General features: G+C 46.1%; 1 protein-coding gene across 7 annotated transcripts in view; it reads left to right on the top strand.

The window, feature by feature from the left end:
• Nucleotides 1-25,919, top strand: part of LOC129214066 (centrosome-associated protein CEP250-like) — a 36,722-nt gene extending 10,803 nt beyond the window's left edge. For 3 of the 7 annotated variants that reach the window (XM_054845112.1, XM_054845118.1, XM_054845119.1), the window contains 21 exons: nucleotides 545-689; nucleotides 959-1,105; nucleotides 1,292-1,522; nucleotides 3,728-3,921; nucleotides 6,164-6,291; nucleotides 6,497-6,666; nucleotides 6,902-7,081; nucleotides 8,197-8,331; nucleotides 8,674-8,817; nucleotides 9,262-9,563; nucleotides 10,811-10,970; nucleotides 11,523-11,835; nucleotides 12,245-12,372; nucleotides 12,627-12,747; nucleotides 13,902-14,056; nucleotides 15,222-18,782; nucleotides 19,741-19,896; nucleotides 20,210-20,317; nucleotides 20,485-20,532; nucleotides 22,118-23,942; nucleotides 24,768-25,919. In XM_054845112.1, the coding sequence (XP_054701087.1) occupies nucleotides 545-689; nucleotides 959-1,105; nucleotides 1,292-1,522; nucleotides 3,728-3,921; nucleotides 6,164-6,291; nucleotides 6,497-6,666; nucleotides 6,902-7,081; nucleotides 8,197-8,331; nucleotides 8,674-8,817; nucleotides 9,262-9,563; nucleotides 10,811-10,970; nucleotides 11,523-11,835; nucleotides 12,245-12,372; nucleotides 12,627-12,747; nucleotides 13,902-14,056; nucleotides 15,222-18,782; nucleotides 19,741-19,896; nucleotides 20,210-20,317; nucleotides 20,485-20,532; nucleotides 22,118-22,405 (6,814 nt within the window). In that variant the 3' untranslated portion in view covers nucleotides 22,406-23,942; nucleotides 24,768-25,919. The remainder of the gene's footprint in view (nucleotides 1-544; nucleotides 690-958; nucleotides 1,106-1,291; nucleotides 1,523-3,727; nucleotides 3,922-6,163; nucleotides 6,292-6,496; nucleotides 6,667-6,901; nucleotides 7,082-8,196; nucleotides 8,332-8,673; nucleotides 8,818-9,261; nucleotides 9,564-10,810; nucleotides 10,971-11,522; nucleotides 11,836-12,244; nucleotides 12,373-12,626; nucleotides 12,748-13,901; nucleotides 14,057-15,221; nucleotides 18,783-19,740; nucleotides 19,897-20,209; nucleotides 20,318-20,484; nucleotides 20,533-22,117; nucleotides 23,943-24,767) is intronic. The other 4 variants (XM_054845116.1, XM_054845115.1, XM_054845114.1 and 1 more) reach the window with 4 other exon arrangements.
• Nucleotides 25,920-27,272: the final 1,353 nt, after the last annotated feature.

Genomic DNA, 27,272 nt, shown 5'->3' with positions numbered 1-27,272 from the left:
ATGTACTCTTGGTTTTGGAAATGAGAACATTTTTACATTAAAAACTTGTTTGTCTTTCTCCCCTTCCTTCCACTCACCATTCCTTGTTTCCCAGACTTTTGCTTTCCTGCCAGGCCATGTAGCTGAGTTAGCAGGGTCATCACCTTGGGTAGGAGAGGACAGTCCAGAAAGGAGAGATCGTTAAGATGACCAATATCACAGACTATTGTGGAGAGACCACAGACCACTACAAAAGCAGAAGAATATTATTTATAGCAGTGGTTGTTTTTTGGTTTAACTTTTCCTGTGACATTCTTCTGAATAAGTAGGAAAAGATGCCGTAGTCATATACAACTCCGTTGTGATTCAGGGTGTGTATTTTCCTGAATTCTGAAGATTTCTGTCCTTGAAGCTTAAGTCAAAGTAATTTTCAAACTTTTCTCTATTTACATTGTGTGGTTTGAGCAATTATTTGTGTCCAAATCCTTATTTAGAGTTCTAAGTATCTGCATCTGGAAAAAGGGGTGAGAAGACAAAAACTTATTTGTCTTTCTCCTTCTCATAGACTGAAGGACTTAGCTGCACTTGAAGGAAAACATTCATTGTTACAGAGTGAGTTGGTAGTCGCAAGAGAAACACTAGAAGAATCACGTCTTCAGACAGATCTGCTGAAGCAAGAGAAACAGGAGCTTGCAATGGCACTGGAAAAGGTATGATCACCTTGTTCTGAGGTAGCAGTTGTGGGAGAGGGAGTTGTAATAGCAAGACCACCACAGATGCTGTTTCTGGCAGCAGAAGACACGGAAAATGTTGTTCTCCTCCTTGGAAAATGCTGATCAGACCACAGAGGCTCTTTGTGGTAGTTAGTCCCCATGTGCTCATTTGGAACTGGGAGAGACACAAAAGGGGACGTGGAGTCGCTGCTTGAAGCCAGGGATTTTTCTGTCTTTGTTTTCATGTTGTTCTTCTGTCTCTTCAGGCAGAGCAGTCAGTAGCAGAGCTGACAGGGGCTCAGAATAAGTTGAGCGCTGAAGTAGCCGATCTACGTGTTGCAACAGCGAACATGAGCGGTATCAATGAAGCTCTTGCATTGGATAAAGTGCAGTTGAACAAACTTGTGCTGCAGGTGAGCAGAGTTGCCAAAGATCTTGCCAGGCATTCATCTCCAGCTGGGGCTTCTTCTCAGACTTCTTGCCTTCCGACAGCATGACTGACTGACTATGGAAATGGTGTTCCTTTTTCTGCCCAAGCCAAACCTTCTTCGTAGTAAATCTTACTGTATTTTATTTCCTCTGTCCTTCTGTGATTGTAGCTGGAGCAAGAGAGTGAAGTTCTGTCAGGTAAAGTGGCCGAGATGGAGAGAGCAAGGATCTCTGACCAGGAGGGGCTGAACTTGTGTGAAAGAACAAACAAAGAGCTCTGCGCAGAGAAAGCCCACCTGGAGCAGCTGCTGAAGAAAGCAGAGGAGCACCAGGAGGGGCTGCGTGTAGAACTGACGATACTGGCAGAGGAGAAGGAAGAAACCCAAGAGAAGCTCAGTCAGGTGAGACCAAAAAACTGGTGCTTCTGAGTGGGCATTTGGCTGTTTGGCTCAGCGAAGCTGTATCTGTTGGATTCTGCAGTGTTTTTGTCAAGGAGACGCTTGGTAGTGCTGCAGGTCAGAAAATTTCTTTTTGGAAATGTGTCGATGGCTTACAGAGCTGTTCTGCAATTCTCTGAGTTGTCCTTGGTTTCTACAGGTTCTTTTAATCCACCTAGCCTCTTTTTTGGCTTTTGATAAGGTGCCAAGAGATGATTGTGTTGTCCATGAATCTGAGTGGGGCTACTACTCTCACATGTGGCAAAAGAAACAGTGTAGCTCTTCACCCTTTCTCTGAGGCAAAAAGCTGGGCTGCGTGTTTCTATTTATACTTTTTGTTGTGAAGTCTGCAACTTTTAAAACTCCATTTGTTTGAGTCTAGAGAGTGGGACGAAGCTGCAAGTCAATGTCTGCTGTCTTGAACTGCTAAGAATGGGAGTGACATCTTGAAATTGTTGAAATTGTATTTTAAGACATATATGTAACTTTGTGGCTGGAAAGCTGCCCAGAGGAAAAGGACCTGGGGCTGTCGGTCGACAGCCAGCTGAACATGAGCCAGCAGTGTGCCCAGGTGGCCAAGAAGGCCAACAGCATCCTGGCTTGTATCAGACATAGTGTGGCCAGCAGGACCAGGGCAGGGACCGTCCCCCTGTACTGGGCACTGGTGAGGCCGCACCTCGAGTGCTGGGTTCAGTTTTGGGTCCCTCACTCCAAGAAGGACATTGAGGTGCTGGAGCGTGTCCAGAGAAGGGCAACAAAGTGGTGAAGGGTCTGGAGCACAAGTCTGGTGAGGAGCAGCTGAGGGAACTGGGGTTGTTTAGCCTGGAGAAGAGGAGGCTGAGGGGAGACCTGATCGCTCTCTACAGCTACCTGAAAGGAGGTTGTAGCCAGGTGGGGGTCGGTCTCTTCTCCCAAGGAACAAGTGATAGCACAAGAGGAAATGGCCTTGAGTTGCACCAGGGGAGGTTTAGATTGGATATTTCTTCACCAACAGGGTTGCAAGCATTGGAACAGGCTGCCAAGGGCAATGACGGAGTCATCACCAGGGAAGTGGTGGAGAGGTGGAGGTATTTAGAAGACATATAGATGTGGCGCTCAGGTGTAGTGTTTGGACTTGGCAGTGCTAGGTTAATGGTTGGACCTGATCTTAAAGGTCTTTTCCAACCTAAGTGATTCTGTGATTCTATGAATTGTTCGAGCCTCTTTAGGCTTTGAGGAAAAAGATGAGAAATAGGTGATCATACAAGACTCTTCACTCTGTACTAACTGATTTTGGTGCCCTGGAAAAAGAGCTTGGGACAATCATGTCACTGAAGGAGACTACGGAGTTTGTCATCGTTTAAATGTCAGTGTCATAATGTGCAATCTTGGGTATTATGGGATAACTTTGAGAGGAGAATTGTTTGTTTCTGATGGTCTGTTCTCTGTTACATAGTCTTAGTTTTGGACTATGTGGTATGTTTGGCAAGTACCCAGCAGGTGTTATACTGAAGAAAAAAGCTAAAAAATCATGGTTACTCTTCAAGCTTGAATCCCAGCAAGGTATATTAGACGACTTCTTTGTGTAAGACAAGGAAACAGTATTGTTGACATGAACTCCTGTACCAATACAGTCTACCATCTCTTTGGCCACATCAGCCAGACTTTCACAAATCACTAACTGACGCTGCCACCACGAGGGCTGTTTCCCTGACAAGCATCGCCTCGTTGCATCCAACTGCTTTACACGCTCAAGTATTTTTTTTTTCTGAAGGAGAAACCACATATATTTTCACTTTCTTCAACAAGCAAGGTTGCTTTTGCTCCAACTTTCCTGAACATTTCCAGCACCGGAAAAGATTCTGATAGCATTTTAGTTTGCAAGGTGGCAGTTCTGGGAAAATGCAGTGTTTTTGCATGAAAACACGTAGTCTGGGGTATGTAGGTTTGTCCTGAAGGAGCTGTCCGGACCCCGGCAACCCAGTAGGGCCTTACACATCGCTTTCAAGTTAACAGTGCCAGCGCCTTCTGGCAGCCCCGGGTATTAGTGCGGTATAGAGCAGATGCTCTGAAGCTTTCAGCCCAAAGTACAGGAGCTCTTTCTCCTCAAGCTGATTCAGAAGTGGCACTGGCTGGCTCTGCGCAGAAGCCCAGAGAAAGGACTCTAACTGTATTTTGTCCCGCTTTCAGGTTTACCGCCAGCAAGAGTCATCTAGCAGTGGTCTGGAGCAGTTGCGCCAGGAGTCCTCTCGCCAAGGGCATGCACTGGCCAGGGTGTCCAAAGAGAAGGAGTTGCTGGTGCGTGAGAAGGCTGCCCTAGAGGTGCGACTGGCAGCCGTGGAGCGGGACAGACAAGGCCTTTCAGAGCAGCTGGCAGAGACCAGGTAAAGGCGGGGAGGAGACCCTAGGCAAGACGTTATTTCATGTCTGGAATTATAAAGGCGGTAATCATTACATGAGGATTTATTGCGTCCTGTGTGCTTTTCAGATGTTTTCACCTTCCATGGAGAGAAAATGGAAGAATCTCAAGCAAAAAGAAAAAACATATACTATGATTTAAATGTTATTTTTCTGACGGCTGAAGCTAGCAAAGCTCTCCTTAGCCTTGGCCTCATGTTTATGCCCCCTTGCACATTCCTGTGTGAAGTCGAAAGCAAGCCAACTTGGCTCTGCATTGAGTAATAATTAAACCATGCAGATGTTTACTGAATCCTAAAACTTCTCTCTGGTGTTGGTTTCTTGTTCTGTGCATTTGAACACTGATCTTTCTTTATCAAGTAGTTTGAGGTGGGATCTTCAGGATTCAATGCTATTACATACGGATGTTGCGGGTAGGACACTGAAGCTAGAGGCTCATGCTGAAAACCTTGAGGGCCTTCTGCTTCTAAGCTGAGTCTTGTTACCTGGGGTGCAGGACCTAGAGTTGGTTACACCAGCAGCAGGGAAACCTCTTTGGAATTCTCGCCTGTCTTGGGGAATTCTTGCCCACCATTGACATCTGGGTCCTGTACTCCTTACCACGTGCTGGGTCCTGTACTCCTTACCACAAGACGTCATGGAGAAGTCATACAGGGAAGGAACAGGATTCTGCCCTCTTGTGTCAGGTTTCTAAGATAAATGTGACAAGTTCTGCTTTTCAAAAAAAAAAAAAAGTATTGAGATGTTTGTCCTCCTCTTAGGTGTCTTTTAGAAGACTCCTGAACTTGCAGAGCTGTACAAATGATGTTTCAGAGATTGTCATGCTTCTTGAGTTTTACACTTTACCACCCCCAAGTGTGTTGTTCGCAAGGCTGATAAACACTATTTTGACTCAGTGTGTTTTTTGAGAGCTGCTGCTGCTTCTGAGCTCCAGCTTCTCTTCTTTGATCCAGCTGAATTATGTTTTGTCAGTTATTGGGCATGTTTAGCTCCTTTTTTTTTTTTAAAGGGATAAATTATTTTTTTTAAAAGAGATAAATTAGTTATGAAGAACCTTTGGCAATAGGTAATGAAAAATCAGCAACTATTCTTGCCAGATATTCTCAAGAGCCTTTTGTTGTCACAGTTTTGGACTCTATCTTTTCTGTTCTGTTTTAGAGACCAACTTCTATTTAGCTATAAAATGGAGCATATTTACTTTGGACTGCCAGAGATTGGCGTAATCAGAAATATGTGCGTGTTTCCCTTGAAGATATATCCTCTGTTGTCCATCAAAGTAGTGAAATCCTACATTTGTGGGGTTTATTGTTGTACCACTCAGGTGCCCCTTTCCCCTGAGGGACGTTACCCTGATTGCATCCCTGTATGAGTAAGGCAGTGCTGTGTATTGTAGGAACCCGTGTTAGATCAGGGAGGTGACTGCAGCTCCTGGTTCCAGAAGCCTGTGTGTGGTAGGCACCAGGTAGTTGAAATCTATAGATGTAACGATTTGCATCTGCAGTAGCACAACTTCCATTTTAAAGAGCGATGAGTCATTTGAGCTGCTGCCTACTTAGTTAGCAATGCTTAACTGAAGGTAGCAAGTTTTTCTCTTGAACTTGCAGCAGTTTAAACTGAAGGATACCTGTCTCTCCTTTCATATAATTCTAATTAAGATAAAATCTAGTCCTGATTTTTTTACAAATGCTGCTACAGGCACAAGATTTTACTATACCATCTGATGTATTTCTTTAGTCCCTTTTAAACATAGGGAGTCTGGAAAATGACCTACCTAGACCTACACTACAAACAGCATTAAAAAGTCACGAGTCAGCCAGGGAGGTACTCTTACTCTGTCCCCCTGCAGAGCAACTTGGAAGTGCAGATGAGAGGAGGAGGGCTGTGAGCAGAGGCTGGGCCTTGGCTGGCACAGACTTTGTGGGCACAGCTACCCGTGTGTCATAGATCAGACACCAGCAATGTAAGATTTGGCTGTTGAGATCAAATTCGGCTGGGCTTTCTGAGTTACCCTAGGTCATCCGTAAAGCCTGGGCATTCCCTCGGAGGGGCCTGCATTGCTGCTCTAAATGGCAGAAGTAGGCTTTCTGTATACCACTTTCCACGCAACCGTGCTCAGGAGTGGGGATCTTGAACTGCTTCTTGCTGGAATAACTGCCTGTGGGTGTCAGGAGCAAGAAACTCACTTCTCTCCATATTCTCAACTTGCAGGTCAGCGAAGGAGACCCTGGAATCCAGCCTGTTTGAGGCTCAGCAGCACTCATCTCAGCTGGAGATCTCCCGGCATCAGCTTGAAATCCAACTTCACACAGTCGCGCAGGCCAAGGAGGTGATCCAAGGTGAGAGCCTCGTGTGCTTTGTTTCTGGTGGTCCCCCTGCCTAGGGAAGATGGTATAAAAACAGCTGTCTGTCCGCAGTGCTTCTGAGGAGTGAAGGAGCTGGAGACAGATCCCTCCTACACTGCAAGTCAAATGGCTTGAGGTTAGTGAAGTCAGAACCGCTGTCTGCGCAGGCCCTGAATCTTGCCGTTTGCCGTGTTTGCAGGGGAAGTGAAGTGCCTTCAATGTGAGCTGGAAGCGGAGAGATCTCTAAGGAGGCAGGAACGGGAGCACATGGCACAACGGCTCTTGCAGACAGAACAACAGTATGAGACTACCCTCAGACTTCGGCAAACTGATCATGAAGCGGAAATGAACAAGCTCCTGCAAGACCTGGTAGGAAACAGTACGCTTTTGAATTCTTCCAGCAAGCTTTGTGGGCTGGCTTTAGAAGGATAATAGCCTGAGCCTGCTGGGACGGTCGATGCAGCCACAGATTCAGTGTGGGCGTAAGACGAGTTCAACAGAAGGTTGGGTGGAGGTAGGAGGTTGTGGGAGGGATGAAGCTTCAAATTTTTTTTAAGGAGCTGGGCTGGGACTCCATCTTGAAGTCTTTTGCTCCCCTTATCAGGCAAGCGAGCGGGAAGGGCACCATTCAGAGCTAGAGGAGATGCTGGAGCAATGGAAAAAAGAGAAGACAGAGACAGAAGGGGAGCACGAGAAGAAGCTGTTTGATATGAAGCAGAAAGTTGCTACCATGCAAGCTCAACAAGAAGAGGAACGAATCAGAGTTGAAAATGCCAAGCAAGAGGTAAAGACTGTGAAAGGAGAATTTGTTTGGTTTTTTGCAAGGCTAGAGCTGTGGGAGGTAGCTGGATATCAGGCTGTGTGGAGCATGTCCCACATTGAATTTGGTGAGGTGAAAGGTGAGCAGGACTATCTTTGGGACTGGGAATGAGACCTCTCATAGGAAGCCGGGCAGAAACATCACCTTTCATTTTAGATTTTTGTGCTGCCATTTCGTTCTGGTTTTTTTTTTAAGACTTACCTCAGAGTATCTTCACAGTTCTCTTTACGGTCCTCTTTTAATGTTTACTGATGTGTGTTTATAGCCATTAAAGACCAAACTGAGTTTGTAGGACTGGATCCCCACGAGGATGGGGTTTTTGTTTGGGGGAGGCGTGGCAGGATTGTTGACAAAAGAAAAATAAATTTAAAGACTCCTCTGAAATATTTCTGAGCAGTAAAACAGAGGGGTCTTCTGGGCTGTGTTTAAGCCACTTGCTGGTAAGCTGTTTTGTGCCCAGATCTCCTGTGCCAAAGCAACCCTGTCATACACAAAGTCCTCCTTATGCCCTACCCAAAGCTCTTTTTATGCAGACTGCCTAGGGACAGCAGTACCCCCGCTGTGTCTACAGGTATTGAAATGACAGGGTAGCACTCAGAGATGACAGTGTGCCCCTGTAATGTCAGTACTTCAACAAAGTCTACTGAATACCTTAAAACTGAAATAATTTTCACCAAATCCCACTCAGAATATGTGAGTTTTCTGAAAGAGTCTAGCTTCAGCCCTCTGGCAGCCTTGCATTTTCTCTACTGCAAAAGCTGCTATGGAAAGACAGACAGGCCACAGCAGAAGACGAGGGATACCCTCACCTCGCAAGGTGAGACACCTGTGAAACGCCACACATTTTCCTGGTAGATGACTAAGAGTTTGTTGGAGAGTCAATCACAGATGGACCGTGGATGGACCACGTTTTTGCTGCCAATCTCACTTAGGAACCTGTGCCTCCAAGGGGGCAGATAATGACCCAGGAGACAAGCAGCACGGTGCTTCGAGAACGTGGGAGCCCGTCACTCTCTGAGTCTTACCACACAAGTTTTGTATGGGAAGTTTAAAGCCGTCTTCTCTTTATTTCTGTGCAGGTCCTGCTAGAAAAGGAGAGTGAGAAGGATGCTTTGTTAGAGACGCTGCTCCAAACTCGGGGAGAGCTAAGAGAAGCCTGCCAGCAGCTGGAGCAGCTCAGGCAGGAGGTGGAAGAGCAGCGAGAGAATGGGCAGGTCAGTCTGACTGGTAGGGTGGGCTGAAGGAACAGGCCGCTGGCAATTGGACATAAGCTGAGAGAAGCTGAGAGAGCCAGGAAACAGAGTGAAGGGCAGGAACAAGGGAATGAAAGATAAGCCCTGCGCCTGGGGAGGCAAGGCCTACTGCAGGCACTGCAAGCAGCACAGAGCCCGGTAAGCGCCAGAGATCAGCAACAGCAAGGAAGGGTTACAATGGAAGCAGAGCTGGGTAGAAAAGCAGAAAGAAGTGGCTGAATGAGTGTGATTTTGAGAGAGAAGGAGAAAAAAGCTGGACCTGATGGCAGGTCCCAGTAGCTTGCTCTCCATTTGTGTTTACAGAACATCACGGAAAAGCTGCAGGCAGAACTGCAGGAAGGTCAGAGTAAGATCGAGGCTGTGGAGAATAGGCACAAGGAAGAAATTAAAACCATCAAAGAGGAAATGAACAGCCTTCTTCAGCAGAGGGATGCTCTACAAAAACAGGTGACTGAAACAGCAATAGATGCTCCGGTCATCAAACAGGTGAAGTGTCTCTCCACTTCTTGCCTTTCCACTGCAGAGCAGCAGGCTGGTGGGGTAGTCCCTCTGACTGCCATCATACTGTGGTCTCCATCTCAGCTGGTCTGGAGGAGACTTTACCGGCCAGCTGAATGGACAGATGGGCTAGTCCTTTTGCCTGTTTGCCAGCAATCATCAGAATGGATTTCTGCTTGCCTGTTACTGCTAGCCTTGTTTTTTAAGATGTTTTTTCCGCTGAACATGGTGACCCACTTAGATTTTTAAACAAGTTGGCTGTATCTATTCTGAATCTGGTACTCCCCTCATAGGGTGAAATTTAAAGTTGTTCTTTCCCTTTCCTCACAGTACATGATTTGGCTGACAGTGACAAGCCATAGTCTTTGACTGCTTTGTTGTGTTTTACTTGAGGTGGAAGAGCTGACATCTCAGCTAGCAGCCTCCGAAGAGTCCCAGCAAATGATTGGCCACAAAGCTCAGCAAGATCTGAGTGAGGCACAGGAACTGTCAAGGCAGAAGGTGCTGGAGGTTATACACCTCCAGAAGATCCTGGAGGAGAAGAGGAAACAATGGGAGGAGGTAGAAAATCAGAACAAGGAGCTGCAAGTGTGTCTGCAGTCCTTGGAGGGGGAAAGGAGTCATTGGGAAGAAGTGGAGCATCATAACACAGAATTTCAGGCTTCGCTGAAGGTCCTAGAGAGTGAAAAAGCCAGGTAAATTAAAGCCTGTGAGACTTTAATGGATTCCCTCTTTCAGATCTTTGTATATACAGTGGCTCTGGCAGCATTTCCTAAAAAGCAGAGTTCTGAACTATCTATGCAGATACCTTTCATTCTCTTGATAATGTTGTGTGTGTTGTTGTTTTTTTTTTTAATCTTTCAATTACAGTTTTTCTGAAGACAGTGGCTTTTGGAATAGTTCTTTCCTTAAAAAAGAGGTGTTCTTTTGTTAGGTCAGCGTGTTAATACCGTTAAATGAAATTTTCAGGGGTTTCAAACGTGGAACACAACAGGGGAGGCAGGACGAGCTGCAGTATAATGAGCTAGATAGATCCATCAGCTCCGCCCTGGGTCCAGTAAACTTTAAACATTTGGGATCTGTATCAGTCTTCCATCCTGATACCTTTAGTTGGCAGAAGCCATCTTAAAACCATGATTTTGAACTAAGCCAGACTCTCCTCTGAGGCACCCAAGAAAGGAGAAAGTTTCTTATTGCCGTCTGTTTCCTCATTCCTCAAAAAATCCCAACAGGTGTCTGGAGAGGCTCAAGCAGGGTCCCTGCCAGCCTCAGTAGTTACAGATGTTACTGACTGTCCAAGGAATGCAAGAAAAAAGAGAAAGGGTAGGTAGGCTACTTCACCTTGTAAAATCCTGCCAGTCTTCAACACATATCTTCATTGAAGAAGAGAAATAAAAGGCAGTGCACTCTTGCTTCCTCTGTGAGGGATCCTGCATCTTATACAAGGATGTGAGTATTTCCTCCAAGCCTCCGTTACCACTTCTGGTATCAGCCTTCATTTCTCTAGCTGAAAGTAATATGGGTGCTGGCAAGTCTTATGAAACTCCCCCAAGATCACCTTGCTGTCAGTTGCTGCTGTTCCTACCAGGACATACAAGCTAGGGGAAGAAAATGTCTCTTCATTATTAGAGTCTCATTAATCAAAAGAAAAATTTCGTCTTCCCTAATGTCTTCATTTCAAGACTTTGTTATGTTTATATTCACATCCCCATCTCAAAAAAAGGTAGGGTATTTAGCCAGTAATTCACCTCTCTTCTGTGGAAACAAGTGTAGCAGGCACATGCTTGGATGTGACTGTCAACCTGGCTTAGGACTGAACAAGCAGCCTAGTTGTTTAGACAAACTTCAGCAGGCAAAGCAATTTTCCCCTTGGTGGTGGAAGATCTAAGAGTTTATTAAAAGTTATACCATGTAGTAATGAGTTGCATGCTCTCTCTTTCAGGCTGACTCTGTCTCTGGAAGAGAAGGAACTGAGCCTCAGAACCCTGGAAGAAAACAACCTTGCCCAGCACAACGAGGTGTCTCAGCTTCTTTCTGCTCTTCACCAGGCCCAGCAGCTCCATTCAGACCACAGAAGAGAAATACAAGAGCTCAACAACCAGGTGACCTATGCACTAGCATCCCCTTCTCCAGGGACATAGAATACCACCTTCTGCTTGTAGTCCCCAACTTGTTTCCCCTCCTGTATTCTGCCCAGAGACTTTGCACATTGAAGTCAAGGCTGGATCTGCTATGTTCTTCCTCTATTTTCCCCTGTTCTTTCATGATTCACAACATTAAATCTCTGAGGAGAAACAGAAGTCTCCTTTGGAGCTTCTCAGTATCTCTGTTAGAGACGTTGTCCCCAGATGGTGTTTCTACCTCTGTCGGGCACTGAGCAGTCTGGTGAAACAGCAGTGGTCATTGCAGTCTGGGGAAGGCACTTCCACCTCAACCAGTTCATCTGGTATTGTGGAGAGGCACCGTGAAGGATGCCCATCGGCTCCCCTTTATCCGTACTCCCAGGCATCCCTGGCAGCCTCACTCTCCGTGCAGGGATGGATGCTCCATCTGCCACCTCACCCTGCCAGCCACTCTTATTTCTTCCCCCCCTTATCCCCCACTTCTGCCTTACTAGCGGCCACTGTCCCTGAGGCTCTGTGCATCTGTTACAGATACAGTCGCTGCAGGACGTAGTGCTGGAGAAGGAGGCTGGCCTGGCAGCTCGAGAGAAGCAGCTGCTACAGGAGCTGGAGGAGTCCCGCACAGACGAACGCTGCTTGAGGGACTCTCTGTGCGCGCTGGAGGCTGAGATGTCTGAACTGCGTTTGAGGCTTTGTAGCGCAGAGAACAGAGCAAAGGCGTTGGCCATCGAGTGTCAGCAGGCTAACAGTGCCCACGGTGAAGCCCAATCCCAGCTGGACAAACTGCACTTGGTTCTCCACCGCATGATCTGTGACAGCAGAGACTCTGTCACTTTGAGTTCAGGCAAGTGTGGGAGGCTGGGTGAACAACTTTATAGAGCACGTATGAGAGAGCAGATGGAGGGAGGGGTGGTTCTGAGTGATAGACTCAGCCTTTCAGTTTAGGCTGACTCAAGGCTTGGGAAGTCTTTAAAGCCTGACATCCTTGCAGAGACGAGTCCATGTTTGTATGTGGAGAAATGACCAGCATCAGAATGAAATAGGGCCCAAGTCATGTCAAGCCACAGGGCACGTGCATTCTTCCGTGGGGCAGTGCTGACATTAGTGGTCATCAAAATAATGTTAGCCTATGACACACGTCTTGTGAGCTCTAGGACGACGTCAAAGGCACTGCCACCTTCTCCTGTGTATAACAAGGCGTTTGTTGGAGACCCTTCAATTAAAGCTTGAACCAGAATGGCTTCTCTCTTCAGAACAGGGTCATGTCTGGGGCCTGACTGTTTCTCAGGCCAGGGACCTCCCTGCAGAGCTCACAGTGGACAGAGTGGCAGCAGCCCTACAAGACCTGCATCAGCACTTGAAGCAGACTCAGCAAGATCTGGTAATGTGTCTCTAGTGTACCCAGAAACCCTGTCCTTCTGCTGGACTGAACTGACAAGCAGTGCCAAAGCCAGAATGGGTGTAAACTCCTTGTAGGGCAGGTTGGCTTGCTGCCATGGGGAGAAGGGAGAATCGTGGTCCTGTCTACCATTACTGTCCAACTGCCCCCTCCTGCCTTGGCTATTTCTGCCTTAGTGTTTGTACCTCTTTGTCTCCTGCCAGCAGTGGTGATCCTTCTCTTCTTACCTCTGCCAGAATGATGCAAGGAAGAAGATACAGGGCTTGGAGCTGGAGTTGAGCAAGAGGCAAGATGAGAGGGACCATTTCAGTGCCCACAATCACGAGCTGCAGAAACAGTTGGCTCAAAGCCAGGAAGGTACAACTGCTCCTTTCCAACCCACTGACCCTGTCCTGTCTCACCAGCAGGGATCTCTGATACCAGACAGAGGAAAAGTGCGATGCCTGGAGATGGGAAGAGGAGAAAAACAACAAGCATGAAACTTATGTATAGAATTACCAACAAAAACTTGTTCTAGAGAAAGGTCCGGTGGCTGGCAGTGCATCTAGCTGTGCTGCCAGGTGAAAGGTGGTGCCTTTCAGATCGCATGTCACTGCTTAGTAGGTGTAGCTTGATGCCTCACAGCATCCTTCTCCATATGCTCTTTAAAAGCACCAACCTGCAAAAAGCCTTGTCTTTATTGACTTCCTTGTCCTCTTACATGGCAGATTCACAGAGCATTAGCTCAGTGTTAAGCTCCTGCATCCTTTCTTCTGCTGCTTTTCCAAGTTCTCCGGTACCTTTGCTTCTGCATCCTTGTTTCCTGTTTTCTTGCTGATACTGATTGGGTGTCTGAGCTCACAGCCATAGCAAACACCATTTCTTACTTCCCTAGCCACTTCTTACTTACGCCTTTGGTAATATGTTCACGTTGGGTTTGTCTATAAACTGATTTTCACATGTATATAGTCACCTCTTCCTCTAATCTCCAGGCCATCCCAGAGCCTCCAGGGCTATCGGCCTCTCTATATCATAGCTGGATAGGCATCCCTGCTCCTTTCTCTGTCATTGTTTTCCCACTCTCCACATCTGTTCTTTTCTCTAAGGTCTGTTAAGTCTTCCGGGTCAATTAACTGTGTCATAGTCAGCCTTCACTTTTGCTTCTTCTTCCTTTTCCTTCAGGACACTAGATCTGACTCTCACCTACTGCCTCTGTCCTTGTTTCATGAGTGTTGGTTCTACCTGCTTCTAACACTGTGGGTGATGTCCTGCTATGCCCTTAACCTTGGCCTTTCAACAAGCAGAAGAGCAAACACATTTTCATACTCTTCTGAACCTTGCCACTTTCATTCTCCTTTTTTTATTCTCTGCCTGGAAGTTTCCTTTATTTATGTCTGCTTTGAAAGTCCTTGTGGGCTTAGGGCCTGGAAAACACAGACAGGCAGATAAGAAAATGATGTTTTCTCTGTAGGATGCAAATAAGTTTGGTTTTGCTTTGCTTTTCACCTTCTCCTTCATCTTTACTGCTGCAGAGAGACAGATGGCAGAGCACAAGAACAGCTCTCTACAGGCTGCCTTCCAGGAAGAGGCCGCTGCTCTAAAGGAGGAGGCTATGACTCTGCATCAAGAGGTGGCGTCTTTGGAAAGGAAACTCGAGACCACTGAGAAACAAAGACAGGATGTCCTGGTGAGGCTGGCAGATGCCATGAAGGGCCATTTCTTACATATTTTTTGGCCTTCTGTTAATAGTTCTAAAGAGCAGCTTTTTCCAGTGGAGAGCTGATTTTGGGCGGTCTTGTACCGGTTCAGTCCAAATCTGAGCAGATACAGAATATGCAAATGCTGACCAAGTTTCTCTCATTTTCCACTTCCTTCCACTCACCATTCCTTGTTTCCCAGACTTTTGCTTTCCTGCCAGGCCATGTAGCTGAGTTAGCAGGGTCATCACCTTGGGTAAGAAAGGACAGTCCAGAAAGGAGAGATCGTTAAGATGACCAATATCACAGACTATTGTGGAGAGACCACAGACCACTACAAAAGCAGAAGAATATTATTTATAGCAGTGGTTGTTTTTTGGTTTAACTTTTCCTGTGACATTCTTCTGAATAAGTAGGAAAAGATGCCGTAGTCATATACAACTCCGTTGTGATTCAGGGTGTGTATTTTCCTGAATTCTGAAGATTTCTGTCCTTGAAGCTTAAGTCAAAGTAATTTTCAAACTTTTCTCTATTTACATTGTGTGGTTTGAGCAATTATTTGTGTCCAAATCCTTATTTAGAGTTCTAAGTATCTGCATCTGGAAAAAGGGGTGAGAAGGCAAAGTTTACTAATAATATAAAGCTGTTCAGCATTGCCCATTTGAGAGCAGGCAATGGGGAGAAAATAGAGATATTTGAGAATTGGAAGTGCTGATCCAGCTAAATATGTATATCTGTAAGGAGAAAACTAGTCCTGATTTCAAACAGAATGACAGACTGTGATCTGACCATTACTCCTTCAAGAGGGGACAGTGGCGTTCTAGAGGATGGTACCATGAAAATCCTACAGAGCAGAGGTCAAAAAAAAAAAAAAGAAAAAAATAAAGTAAATGAAGTGTTCTCTCTTCCCTTCCTAATAGAGAGAACATGGCACCGCCTAAATCATGCTTAGTCTGGATTTTACATCCTGGCTGCAGTTTTGGAGTGACAGTAGAAAATTTACATCAAACAGGGAAACCAACTGAATGGCTCGAATTTTCTACTAAAAGCTCAAACTTCAGCCCTTGACTGCCACTGGAGCAGGAGTTCAAATCCAGTGTAAAAACCAAACATACATAGATGGAATTACTGAATCTTTTCCTCCTTGTTTTGCAGCATGAACGGGACAGGCTGCAAGCACTTAAAGAAAAACTGGTATGGGAGATAAAACTTCTTCAGGAATCAGTCACAGCCTCTGAAACCCGAGCAAATACAGCGACAGATATGAATCACTCCCTTGAACAAGAACTCCAAACTACATTGTCTATCTTAAAAATGAAAAATGAGGAAGTGGAAACGCAGTGGGAGAAAATCCAGACACTAAAGAAAGAGGCAGCAGAGGTAAAAGCTTTGCAGGAGAATCTCACTCGTATGACTGCCATCCTGTCAGAGAGGGAGGAAGAGACGAAGTTATACCAGGAACAGATGGGAATGCTGGAAAAGCAGAAAGAAATGCATAAAACTACTCTTGATCGGGTTATTAAGGACATAACAGAGAAAAAACAGAAGACAGAATCCCAGCAAGAACACATACAGGAGCTGGAGAAGCAGCAAGAAAAACAAAGAATTGCGGTAAACAAAATGAGCAAAGAGCTGGAAGAGAGAGACCAGGAGATCAGAGCCCAGCAAGAAGAGATACAGGAGCTGGAGAAGCAGCGAGAAATACAGAGGACTGCTGTGAGCAAGATGAGCAAAGAGCTGGAAGAGAGAGACCAGGAGATCAGAGCCCAGCAAGAAGAGATACAGGAGCTGGAGAAGCAGCGAGAAATACAGAGGACTGCTGTGAGCAAGATGAGCAAAGAGCTGGAGGAGAGGGACCAGGAGATCAGAGCCCAGCAAGAAGAGATACAGGAGCTGGAGAAGCAGCGACAAATACAGAGGACTGCTGTGAGCAAGATGAGCAAAGAGCTGGAGGAGAGGGACCAGGAGATCAGAGCCCAGCAAGAAGAGATACAGGAGCTAGAGAAGCAGCAAGAAATACAGAGGACTGCTGTGAGCAAGATGAGCAAAGAGCTGGAAGAGAGGGACCAGGAGATCAGAGCCCAGCAAGAAGAGATACAGGAGCTGGAGAAGCAGCGACAAATACAGAGGACTGCTGTGAGCAAGATGAGCAAAGAGCTGGAGGAGAGGGACCAGGAGATCAGAGCCCAGCAAGAAGAGATACAGGAGCTGGAGAAGCAGCGACAAATACAGAGGACTGCTGTGAGCAAGATGAGCAAAGAGCTGGAGGAGAGGGACCAGGAGATCAGAGCCCAGCAAGAAGAGATACAGGAGCTGGAGAAGCAGCGAGAAATACAGAGGACTGCTATCAGCAAGATGAGCAAAGAGCTGGAGGAGAGGGACCAGGAGATCAGAGCCCAGCAAGAAGAGATACAGGAGCTGGAGAAACAGCGACAAATGCAGAGGACTGCTATCAGCAAGATGAGCAAAGAGCTGGAGGAGAGGGACCAGGAGATCAGAGCCCAGCATGAACAGATACAGGAGCTGGAGAAGCAGCGAGAAATACAGAGGACTGCTGTGAGCAAGATGAGCAAAGAGCTGGAGGAGAGGGACCAGGAGATCAGAGCCCAGCAAGAACAGATACAGGAGCTGGAGAAGCAGCAAGAATTGCAAAGGACTGCTGTGAGCAAGATGAGCAAAGAGCTGGAGGAGAGGGACCAGGAGATTGGATCCCAGCATGAACAGATACAGGAGCTGGAGAAGCAGCGACAAATGCAGAGGACTGCTGTGAGCAAGATGAGCAAAGAGCTGGAGGAGAGGGACCAGGAGATCAAATTCCAGAAGGGGAAGATAATGATTCTAGAACAACATGGTACATCACAAGTGAGAAATCTGGTCGTGGATCTTGATTGTCTGAGAGGAAACTTGGAGGAGAGAAACTTGGAGCTTATGTCTCTGACTCAGCAGATCCAAGAACTGGAAAGGGAGAGAGAACAGGTGAAATCTCTGCACGCAAGCCTCGAACACCTGAGGGCAGCTCTTAAGGACAGAGAGAGCGAGTGTGATTCTCAAAGGCATCAGTTAAGACTCTTGCAGCAGTACAAGGAACAGCAAGAGGGGTACCTGCAAGAGCTTCACGGTAAAGTAGAAAAGATGACACTTGCTTTGTCTCAAAAAGATCAAGAGCTTGAGTCACAAGAAAAGCAAATCCAGGAAGCTGAAGAAGTCATGGAAATGCAGTTAAGGACTGTCCGTGACCAACTGGAGCAGGCCTTAGAAGCCTTAAAAGAAAAGGACAGACTCATAGACACCCAAAAGCAACAAACAAGGAGCTACGAGGAAAAAACAGAAGAACAGCTGAAGGTCTTACGCAGAGACTTAGAATACACTATGGCAATACTGAAAGAAAAGGATTTCATGATTGAATCTCAGAAGGAACTGATTGCGACCTTCCAAAAAGCAGAACAAGACTCTGGAGAGCAGAAGGAAATTCTGCAGCATCTGGAAGAGGCCCTAAAGGAGAAAGAACAAGAAATTGTATCCCTTAGAAAGCCATGTGAGGCATGCAAGGAACAGGAGGAAAAGCATGAAGCTGAGCAAACAAATCTGCAAGCAATAAAACTGACTCTGAAAGAAAGAGAAAAAAAGATAGGGGTTCTGGAGGAGGCTATTTCTCAGCTTCAACAGCAAAAGGAGGAGGCAGTGATGCAGACTAAAGCTGTGCTGCAAAAACTGGAATATGCTGAATCTTCTCTAGAAGCTAGAGATCAACAGATAGTGTCTTTGCAAGAGCATGTCCAGCACCTTCGAGAGCAGAAGGAGTTAGAAGGCAAGCGGGCCAAGAGTCTAGAGCAGGATCTAGACAAAATGAGCCAAATACTGAAGGAGAACCATTTGGAGTTCCTCAGGCAGACAGAGCAAATGAACATGTCCCAGCTTTGTGACAAAAGCATGGAAGCAGCACTAACATCGTGCCAGAAGCAAGTGAATCTGCTTGAGGAAGTGGTGAGGAAGAGAGATGAAGACAATAAAACTCTTATGCAAAAACTCCAGCACCAAGAAGAACTGAAGACCTTGCAAAATCTCCAGCTTAGGCTAACTGAGAAGGATGAAGAGGTCAGACATCACAGAGAGCAAGAGAAGCTCCTGGAAGAAGCCTTGCCTGAGAGGGAACGAGAGACCAAGGCTCAAGGTGAGCAAAAAGAAGAGGAAATAAGAGGTCTTCGTGAAGATCTCCAGCATGTTCAGCAGACTCTGACAAAGAAGGATGAAGAGATCAAGTACCAGAGAGACAGAGTCAGGTATTTAGAGAAGACTCTGACAGGGAGAGAACAAGAGCTTAGGAAGCAGAGTGAACTCCTGAAACAATTAACGTCAGCTTTGAGATGGAAAGATGAAGGGGAGACCCTAAAGAAACAAATTCAGAAACTCCAGAAATGGGAGGAAGAGGAAGCCGAGAAGAGGAGGGTTCTCCAGGAGAGAGACCGTTCCTTGCAAAGGCAGAAGGAGCTAACCCAACAACTGGAAGATGAGCGGAAAGCAAAGGGGGAAGAATTGGAGCGTGTGATTGCTATTTTGAAGCAGACTGAAAGCAGAGAAATTGAATGGAAAGAGAAGGCACAAGCACTGACTCTTGCCCTGACCAAGAGTGAAATGGCCAATGGGACTCTGAGGGGAGAAATAGCCGTCCTGCAGAGTATGGTTTCAGAGAGGGACACGGACCGGTTTCATCATGAGGTAGGCAGCGTGACTGATCATCAGTCAACTAAAATGTCTATAAAGGATTCAAATGATGTTTCCCATAAAGATACAGGAATACATATTCCTGCAAATCTATGACCAGCTTGGCCACAGAAACTATGGCTGCAGCCAGCAGGCTTGCCTGTCTGTGTAGCTCCGGCCAGAGACCATTCGCCTGCTAGAATGTTTTCTGTCCAGCCCAGAACTACTGACAGAACTACGGAGCTTGCTGTTAAAATTAACTCCAGGCCAAAAGCTGGGGATGGCTAGTTGGTTCTCTCCTATCTAGGCAAGCTTAGCCAACTTGCCGTGGTTAGAATTTGGCATGGAAAGGGCATCGTTGACCAAACTAATGTACTAAACTTAGTAGAATTTTATAATGACGGCTGGAGAGCAGCTACACTGATGGTGCTTAGAGAATGCTTTCAGAGATCTACTGTTTCTGATTGTACATGTTCTATTAGTTGTGGACAAGCAAGAAGTTATTTGGTTACTAGTCACAAGATTATGTGGTGGTATCACAAGATCTCTGGCAACAGTTCTGGGAAGATGAACAGTTTTCTCAGAAATAGTATGTTTCATTTCTCCTCCATCCTCAGATGGTTTCTGTAACTCAAGGTCCCCTTAGATTTCTGAGGTACAGCTTTTCTGATGTATTAAAAAGAATGGAATTTGTACCATTGCCTGATCAGGTTAAAGGCTTCGTTGTGCATTCAGGATGTACTTGTGCCGCAGTCCAAAATGCATGAAGGCAAGTTTGTGTGGATTTCTCCAAGGTGATCTGGAGGAGGCCCCTAGGAAGAGAGTGTGTTGTTTTGGCCTGTGGAGCAGGAGGAGAAGAAGGGACTTAGCACTGTCTGTTCCTGAGTGTGGTCACTTGCCACGACCTGTTGCTTCTGGCCCTTCTAAGCTTTCTGTGGCACCAGCTCTCACGATCTCCTCTCTGTGTACCCAGCAGGCTACTGCAGAAGGGGAGCAGCTCCCCTGGCTCTCGGAGAAGAGACTCCTGTCACAGCGGCTGGAACGTCTGCAGCGAGCAGTTGCAAAGCTGGAACTTGAGAAGACAGAGCTGAAGCAACTCAATGCTGAGCTCAGGAGGACTCTTGAGCAGGTGCCTCTGCAAAGCCTCACGGTCCTCTGGAACACAACACACTTCCACAGACCACATTTTGGAGTCCTCTGCTTGTTCCCTTCCCTCTCCCACTTCCCCCTGTGGACACACAGATTTGACTCTCTTGTGTCAGGAACTGTTTCTTCTTGCTTTTTCTCTTCCATAGTCTACATTGACTGCTTTTTGCCCCCAACATTCTCTGGTGCAATTAACAGTCTCTGAGTAGACATTTCCTTGCCATGATGTCCAGAGGTCCTTTTGCTCCTTGTTTGGTGGCAGGTTTCTGTGACACTTTCTCTTATCCAACGCGCAGGTGGAACGTGAACGGAGGAGACTGAAGAGAGATTATGGTAGTCGGTCGCTGCCAGATGCGTGCGGCTTTTCTCTCTCTGACCAGCACAAGGTGCCTGCTTCTCGACAGGTGAGAACAGCATCGTACTCGGTGGGAGGAGGGTCTGGCCATACAGAGGAACAATGGCAAATCCCAGCGGCAGCAGCCCCCCAGGACACACCTAACAGAAGTCAAACATAAACCATGTCCCTGATCACACTGGAGACTAAAAAGAGATCCTTGCATTTTCTCCACAGGAGGAGCCTCACACTTGCTGCAGTCGATTAGCTGAGTTGCAGAAGCAGGTGAGGAGTGGGAAAGCTCTCATCAGTAGCTGCTGTGGCCGTACTGCTGGGCACGACTTTGCATGATGCTACAGCCCGAGTTTGGTTTGGCTGTCAGGAAGTGAGTGCACCGGGCAGTGGAAATACCCAGTCAGATGCAGCCGTGGGCCGTGGCCAAACAACATCATTCATCTAGGTCTAGTCTGTGACTTGCCTAAAGGTCAGGCAGGGTGGGAGAGGGATCAGAGGAAATTTGGAAAACTACAACGCGCCCGAAAATACAGAATATTCTAAGTTTGCCTTGAGTCTTACTCATCTTGTTGACTGCTTCCATTTTCGCTTGACTCCATTAACAGTGGAGCTTGCATCATATCAGAGCTCCAGGGATCCGAGGCAGTGCCAGAGCTTATCACCTTCAGGCAATCGTTACTCTTGTATTGCTGTTCTGTGCTAATCATGATCCCAACATCGGACCGAGTCAGAGACCTAAGCACTGTTGTATCGGCATAAGAACGTACGGTCCAGCTACTGAACCGTGTTGCTTCCCTTGACAGCAGTACTGGCAGTGGCAGGCATCACCAGACTTCTCTCCCATGTACTTTTATGGGTCTGGTACACCCCAGTCTCCCTGCAGAGGTGAATCTTTACAGGCGTTCAGGGCAAAATGCGTATAATGTTTATGGGAGTAAAGTACGTGATGCTTAGCTCTGGCAAGTGAGCCGGGAATACTGCTGAAGCCATCAAGGTATATTTTAAGGATGTTTTTCCCAGGAAACCTCAGTGTCTGAGGTTCTGTTGCTACAGAGAACTAACTGAACCCCCTTCCCCTTGTGACTGTTGTGTCTGCCTGCACTGTGGACCTACTTCAGCAGTTCAGCAGGAAAATGGAGGTACTCTCCCACCAAAAAGCCCAGCAGGCACAACTCCATGTTGTCAGAATAGAATTTGAGGAGTTTCAAGGCCTCAGTAGTCCTTTACAGCTCATTTCCCCCCTGGGTTTTGTTCATCAGATTATGCTCTGCTCATTTGTGAAATGTTCTGTAGTTAGGAAAAAATCAGAGTTTGCTCCTTTTTCATAGGCTAGCTGTCAAGTTTTTAAACTAGATCATAACAGAACAGATCTTCAGCACCTTGTGTAACCAGTAGTCCTCCTGCTGAGGAAAAAGCATGTGGAACTAGGGTGTCAGTAGCGCAAATCTCACTTTTGGAAAGAAAAAAAAAATCATAGAATCATGGAATGGTTTGGGTTGGAAGGGACCTCAAAGCCCATCTAGTTCCACCCCCTTGCCATGGGCAGGGACACCCTCCACTAGACCAAAAGCCTTAGTTAGGTTACTAAATCCTATAGGAACCTCTGTCTCTGATATACGTGTAATGTCTTGGTGGCGTACGTATGAATGGTATGCCAGAAAGAAACTGGAATTGTTGATGATCTGAGCTGAGTTCAGGGTGACTCTGGGAACCTGTTGCTTCCCCTTCCACAAGGACAGCGTGTTTGTCAGGGCTGGAGTTAGCGGGTGCGTCTTCCCTGGCAGCCGGTACCGTGGGGCTACGGATGGTCCTAACAGCGTGGGCTTGTCTGAGCTCGGCCTTTTGCCTCTTTCAGGTGTCCCTTCTGCAGACGCAGCTGGCACAGGAACGAAAATACAAGCAGGACTATATCGAGTGCTGTGCAAAGACCAGCCAGGAGCTGTCAGACCTTCACCAAGAGCTGTCCTACTCCTTAGCAGCTGTGGTCAGGGAGCCCAAAGCTGCTGTTCTGGAGGCAGAGACCCGGAAGCTGGATCGGTCTCTGAACCTCAACTTGGCACTAATATCTCTGGACCATCGATCTCCTGAGAGACAGCCATTGCATTCAACAGCCAGATCCGCCAGAAGTGATGACCTGAGGTAGCAGGACCGGTGTACAGCAAACGGCCTCAGGAGGAACCAAGTTGGGGACCTGCTGTAGCAGGTGAACTGTGGCAGGGGGCTTGGTTCAAGGCAGGAGTCCCAACATAAGATAAAAGTTCAGAGCACAGTGGTCACTGCAGGTTCTCCAGCAGAAGCAGTGGTGGGACAAAACTGGTGCTTGCTTTGTGTGGATGGGGTCAGTCATAGGCCTGGAAAAGCAGGATGAACCTGATGAGCAGGTAAAATTTCTTCCTTTTCCACAGCACTCCGTCACAGCATGCCTTGTCAGTCTCCACACAGCCCTCCACGTTAGGTTGTTCCTCTCGGTCTCTGTACTGTATACAGAGACCTTTTCTCTGGTTTTATTTTTTCAGTACACTTATTTCTCCAAAACACTACACAGTCCCTGAGCAGAAGTCTTGCAATGATGTTCTGTTGCTCCTCTGCTTTCTTCAGCAGCTGCTCCAGGTGGGCTTTCTCTGCGCAGAGCTCTTTGTTTGTTCTTTCACACAAGTTCAGCCCCTCCTGGTCAGAGATCCTTGCTCTCTCCATCTCGGCCACTTTACCTGACAGAACTTCACTCTCTTGCTCCAGCTACAATCACAGAAGGACAGAGGAAATAAAATACAGTAAGATTTACTACGAAGAAGGTTTGGCTTGGGCAGAAAAAGGAACACCATTTCCATAGTCAGTCAGTCATGCTGTCGGAAGGCAAGAAGTCTGAGAAGAAGCCCCAGCTGGAGATGAATGCCTGGCAAGATCTTTGGCAACTCTGCTCACCTGCAGCACAAGTTTGTTCAACTGCACTTTATCCAATGCAAGAGCTTCATTGATACCGCTCATGTTCGCTGTTGCAACATGTAGATCGGCTACTTCAGCGCTCAATTTATTCTGAGCCCCTGTCAGCTCTGCTACTGACTGCTCTGCCTGAAGAGACAGAAGAGAACATTCCTCAACTCAGGTCACAGAAACTGAATAGCAACATATGCTAAAACATCTGATAATGATGAAAACTAAGGTAAAATATGAACAAAGTCTATGCTGCAGCAGTACCTCTAGTAATAAAGTGCTCAGCTTCCGGTGGTCAGCTGAGAAGAGCATAGCATCTCCTTACTCAGGAACCAGCCAGGAGGGAAAGCACAGTAGAAGTGTTATCTTTTCTAGATACAATGGGGGTTAAACTTTATCAGCTCTTGGGGGCGAAACTTTATCAACTCTTGAGTCTTCCAGTTAGGTATACTGGAAATGGGAATATGGATGGATGGACAGATAAGAATTGAATTAACCCAGCAGAGCCAGACATTTTGCTTCAGTTCTCTAAAGACAGAAAAACACCCTCCCTCAATTTCCAAATTACATTTCTTTCCGGGCCTGGGGATTATGAGAAACCAGAAGGAATGCAAAGCTGTCTTTAATGACCGTGCAGAACAACTTTCACCTGGGTTGGGTACATGTGTATAAACACGGAACCAGCGTCAACAGAACATGAGAACAAAGGTGTTACATACAAGCAGATTAAAACAGCCACACAAACAGCAGTAAGTGAAGTGAAATAATCTCACTGGGATTTAACATTCATGCAGGCAGACACAAAACAAAAAGGACAAAATAACTTTTTTCTTACAAGTGGACAGACTGTCTCAGGTTTTTTTAACACAGTTTTAGTTTTTCACCACTTCCAGTGTTTCTTGTTCCCTCAGACACATGAGTATTGCATAAAGACAGGGTTGAGAACTTGTGTTAAAACAAGTGAAATGCCCCACACTTACTTTGCAAAAAAATAAAGATTATCAGGAGACCCTCTGAGGTCCTTTGGGCATAAAGATTACCATGGTATGAGGATATTTAAGAAACAGTTCTGGGTATTTATTGGGTAATGTGTTTTTTCTGAGAAAGTGAGATGTTAGGGGCTTGATTTTTTATGAAAAACCCTCAGGATATTTAGACTGCCAAACACAAGTGAAATGTGGTTTGAATCTATTTCAGCAGATGTTACCCTATGATGAGATAACGCACTTGCATCACCTAAGACCGTAAGATTCATAGGCTACCTGCTTCAAAACTGATTCCCGTTAGTCAATATATATGTCTGCATTAAGACATACCTACGATATTGCCAGTAGGTAACTCAGAATATCCCAATGTGGTTGTAGGTAATAAAATCTGATATATAGTAACTCTTAAGAAGGGCCTTGATGAGGCTCACCCACTCACACAGTATTTAAAAATGAAAAAAAAATTGGAGAGCAATTGCTGATAATCAGATTTTGGTGGCTACTCATTAGCATTTTCCTGATTAGGAAAGTAACTGAATTTAGCTAATGTTAGCAAATTTGTACATAACTTCAATCTTTTTTTCCTAGTCTAAACAGGAACTCTGATCTTCTGTGGCTTAAGGGAAGGATTTCTGCCAAGCCAAAGACAGAATCAAAGCTCGTGGATATGAGAAATGGGATGAACTCCTCTGGGCAAGGCTGCTCCCTGTCTTCTACCTGTATTCCTCTCACATTCAGCTGGTGCTGTCAGAGCTCGCCTGATGATGAGTACTAGCATCTATAAAGCATTATTTCAGGCAAATTATTTCTGGGGACAAAACACAGGCCAGGAGAGAGAACTGTGTATGGAAAAGGAAGACCAAACAGGAAATGAATAATCCCTGAAAAATAAGACTTCTTCTGGGACACATCTATCCTAGAGCAGCTACTTAAATACAATAAAAGGACATAAAGGTTGAGCTGCACACAACTAAAGTAGCATAACTAAACCAAAATAAAATTGCACCTTATTCAGTGCTGGTTCTGGTTTGCATGTCTGTTAGCCCCATGTCTTTTTTGGCTTCTTACTCTGTTTTCTGAAAAAAGCAATTTCAACTTGCTTCTACCCAGGAGAGGAGTCACAGTTTTGAAGATGCGAACACCAAGCACATGACAACAGTTCAGCAGCTCGGGTCAGAATTACATTTATGGTCAGATTTACAAAGCGCTTCTGATTAGGACCCTTCGCACTGCCACGAAGATGCCTGTGCAGATTCCCTAGCTGGAGATCTCTTAAACAACAGCAACAGAAGTGGAGAGTAATAGCATAAGAAACTGAAAAGCTGGTGTGCTAGCTTCAGTATTTGAATAGCAGCACAAAATAAAAGTATGGACGCAGGTCTAACCATCAGTTTACAAACGTGGTGTATCTACTCTGACATGAGGCAAGGAGAGTGGTGGAATGGAACGAGCTTTCCATAGTACTGACGTTCTCGTTCACCCCTCCTGTTCTCTACTGATTGAAATCAGTAGGGAACAAAAGGCAGGAGCAAAAATACTGTCAGTCATCACAGTTTTGTGCCAAATAGGTCTAGTAAAATTATTATTTTTTATAGGATTGTTAATGTGGTTTGTGATGATAACAGTTTGAAATATTCAGACTTCTCTTAGATGTTCAGCTTCATCCTGCACGACATTCTGTTAAGTGTATTAATGGGATGGAGCATTAATGTAGACCTTATTAAAGGGATCAAAAAATCACACGCATGTAAGTTCTTGTGTTGAATTATGATCCAAACAAGATATATCCAGGGGAGCTCACAGAGCTTTGACCAGTACTGGTCAAGATCTTTATCTGTAATTAAAGGGGAAAACCCCCTCCTTCTTCTGTAAAGTTAAAAAAAAAAAAAAAAAGGATTATGAATAAAGATTATACTTAGGCAGAAAACAGTCTCAGTGTCATGTACAAAAAACCCCTAACCTGGCTCTGAGCTGTCCGTTTCCCTCGGGGGTCAGGGAAAACTCCTTGGTTGTTGGTTCGTGCCATGAAGACATTGCCCAGGAAAAGGCGGGGGGGGGGGGAAAGAAGGGGAGGGGAATCTAATGTTACAAATAACTAGGAAAGCAAGAGAGGGCAAAAGGAAGAAAATCATGCCACTGCCTACGTAATGCTTAGCCTGGATTTTAATCCTGGGTGCAGTCTTGTACCTCCAGACGGAGCCGAACTGAAAGAGGCTCAGAGAAATCCAGCAAGGAAGCTCGGAGGTCGAATCGCTTCAAAAAAGGACCATCTGCATAAGCTGGAACTCTTCAGCGGGGGAAGGATGTGGCCTGTAGGCTGGCACAGGAAAGGGCCACGACATCCTGAGAGGGAGGGAGAGAGCGGGCAGCGAACGTTCACTCTTCCAGCAGAGGATGGAGGGCTGTCAAATACAGCTAGTGGGAGCAAGCGAGGGGAGGTGGTTTTTCTTACAGCAGAGCAGACCTGCTGAGCACCTTGCAACAGGGTGTTGTAAATGCAAAATGTTTACACGGGTTCATGGTGAGATGGGAAAAGTACCTGAAAGGCAGCCACTGAGGGACCTCAATAGGCCGTAACAGACTCAGGAGAGAGCTGAAAACAGTTGCACATGGAGAAAAAGTATTAGAAGCCTTTATTAATAATTATTTAATGTGACAGAATTCCCAGACAGTGGAAAGTTTATCTGCCCATCATCCCTCCTCCTACTTCTTTTCACTGTCCTCAAAACATTAATATTCCTAACTCTGCCTCCCAAAGGTTTGCAGTACCTACATCATCCTTTCTGGTTTTTACCTGTATTTTCCCCAGCGTAAGCCCTTCATTTTTCCATTCAGTTGTGCAAGACTTGTGGGGCACGTGCAATTAGAGAGCTATCCTGACCTCATCCCCGCCCCTACGTACTCCAAGTACTTGCTCTCAGGACAGCCAGCTTGTGTTCCTGCCGATTAGAGGACAGATGCAAGGTAGAGATGTATCTCATTGACTTGGATACATGCTGTGAAGCTGTAAATCCTGGCTGTAGTAAGGTTGCCGATGTCATGCTACTTTAAGCACATAAAGCAAGTTCTGCGGGAAGAAGTGAAATATTTCAT

This window comes from Grus americana, chromosome 17 (genome assembly GCF_028858705.1).
Source record: "Grus americana isolate bGruAme1 chromosome 17, bGruAme1.mat, whole genome shotgun sequence".
In the NCBI taxonomy this organism is placed as follows: domain Eukaryota; kingdom Metazoa; phylum Chordata; class Aves; order Gruiformes; family Gruidae; genus Grus; species Grus americana.
The sequence above is the reverse complement of the archived record's forward strand: the minus strand, read 5'-3'. Positions and strand labels throughout refer to the sequence as shown.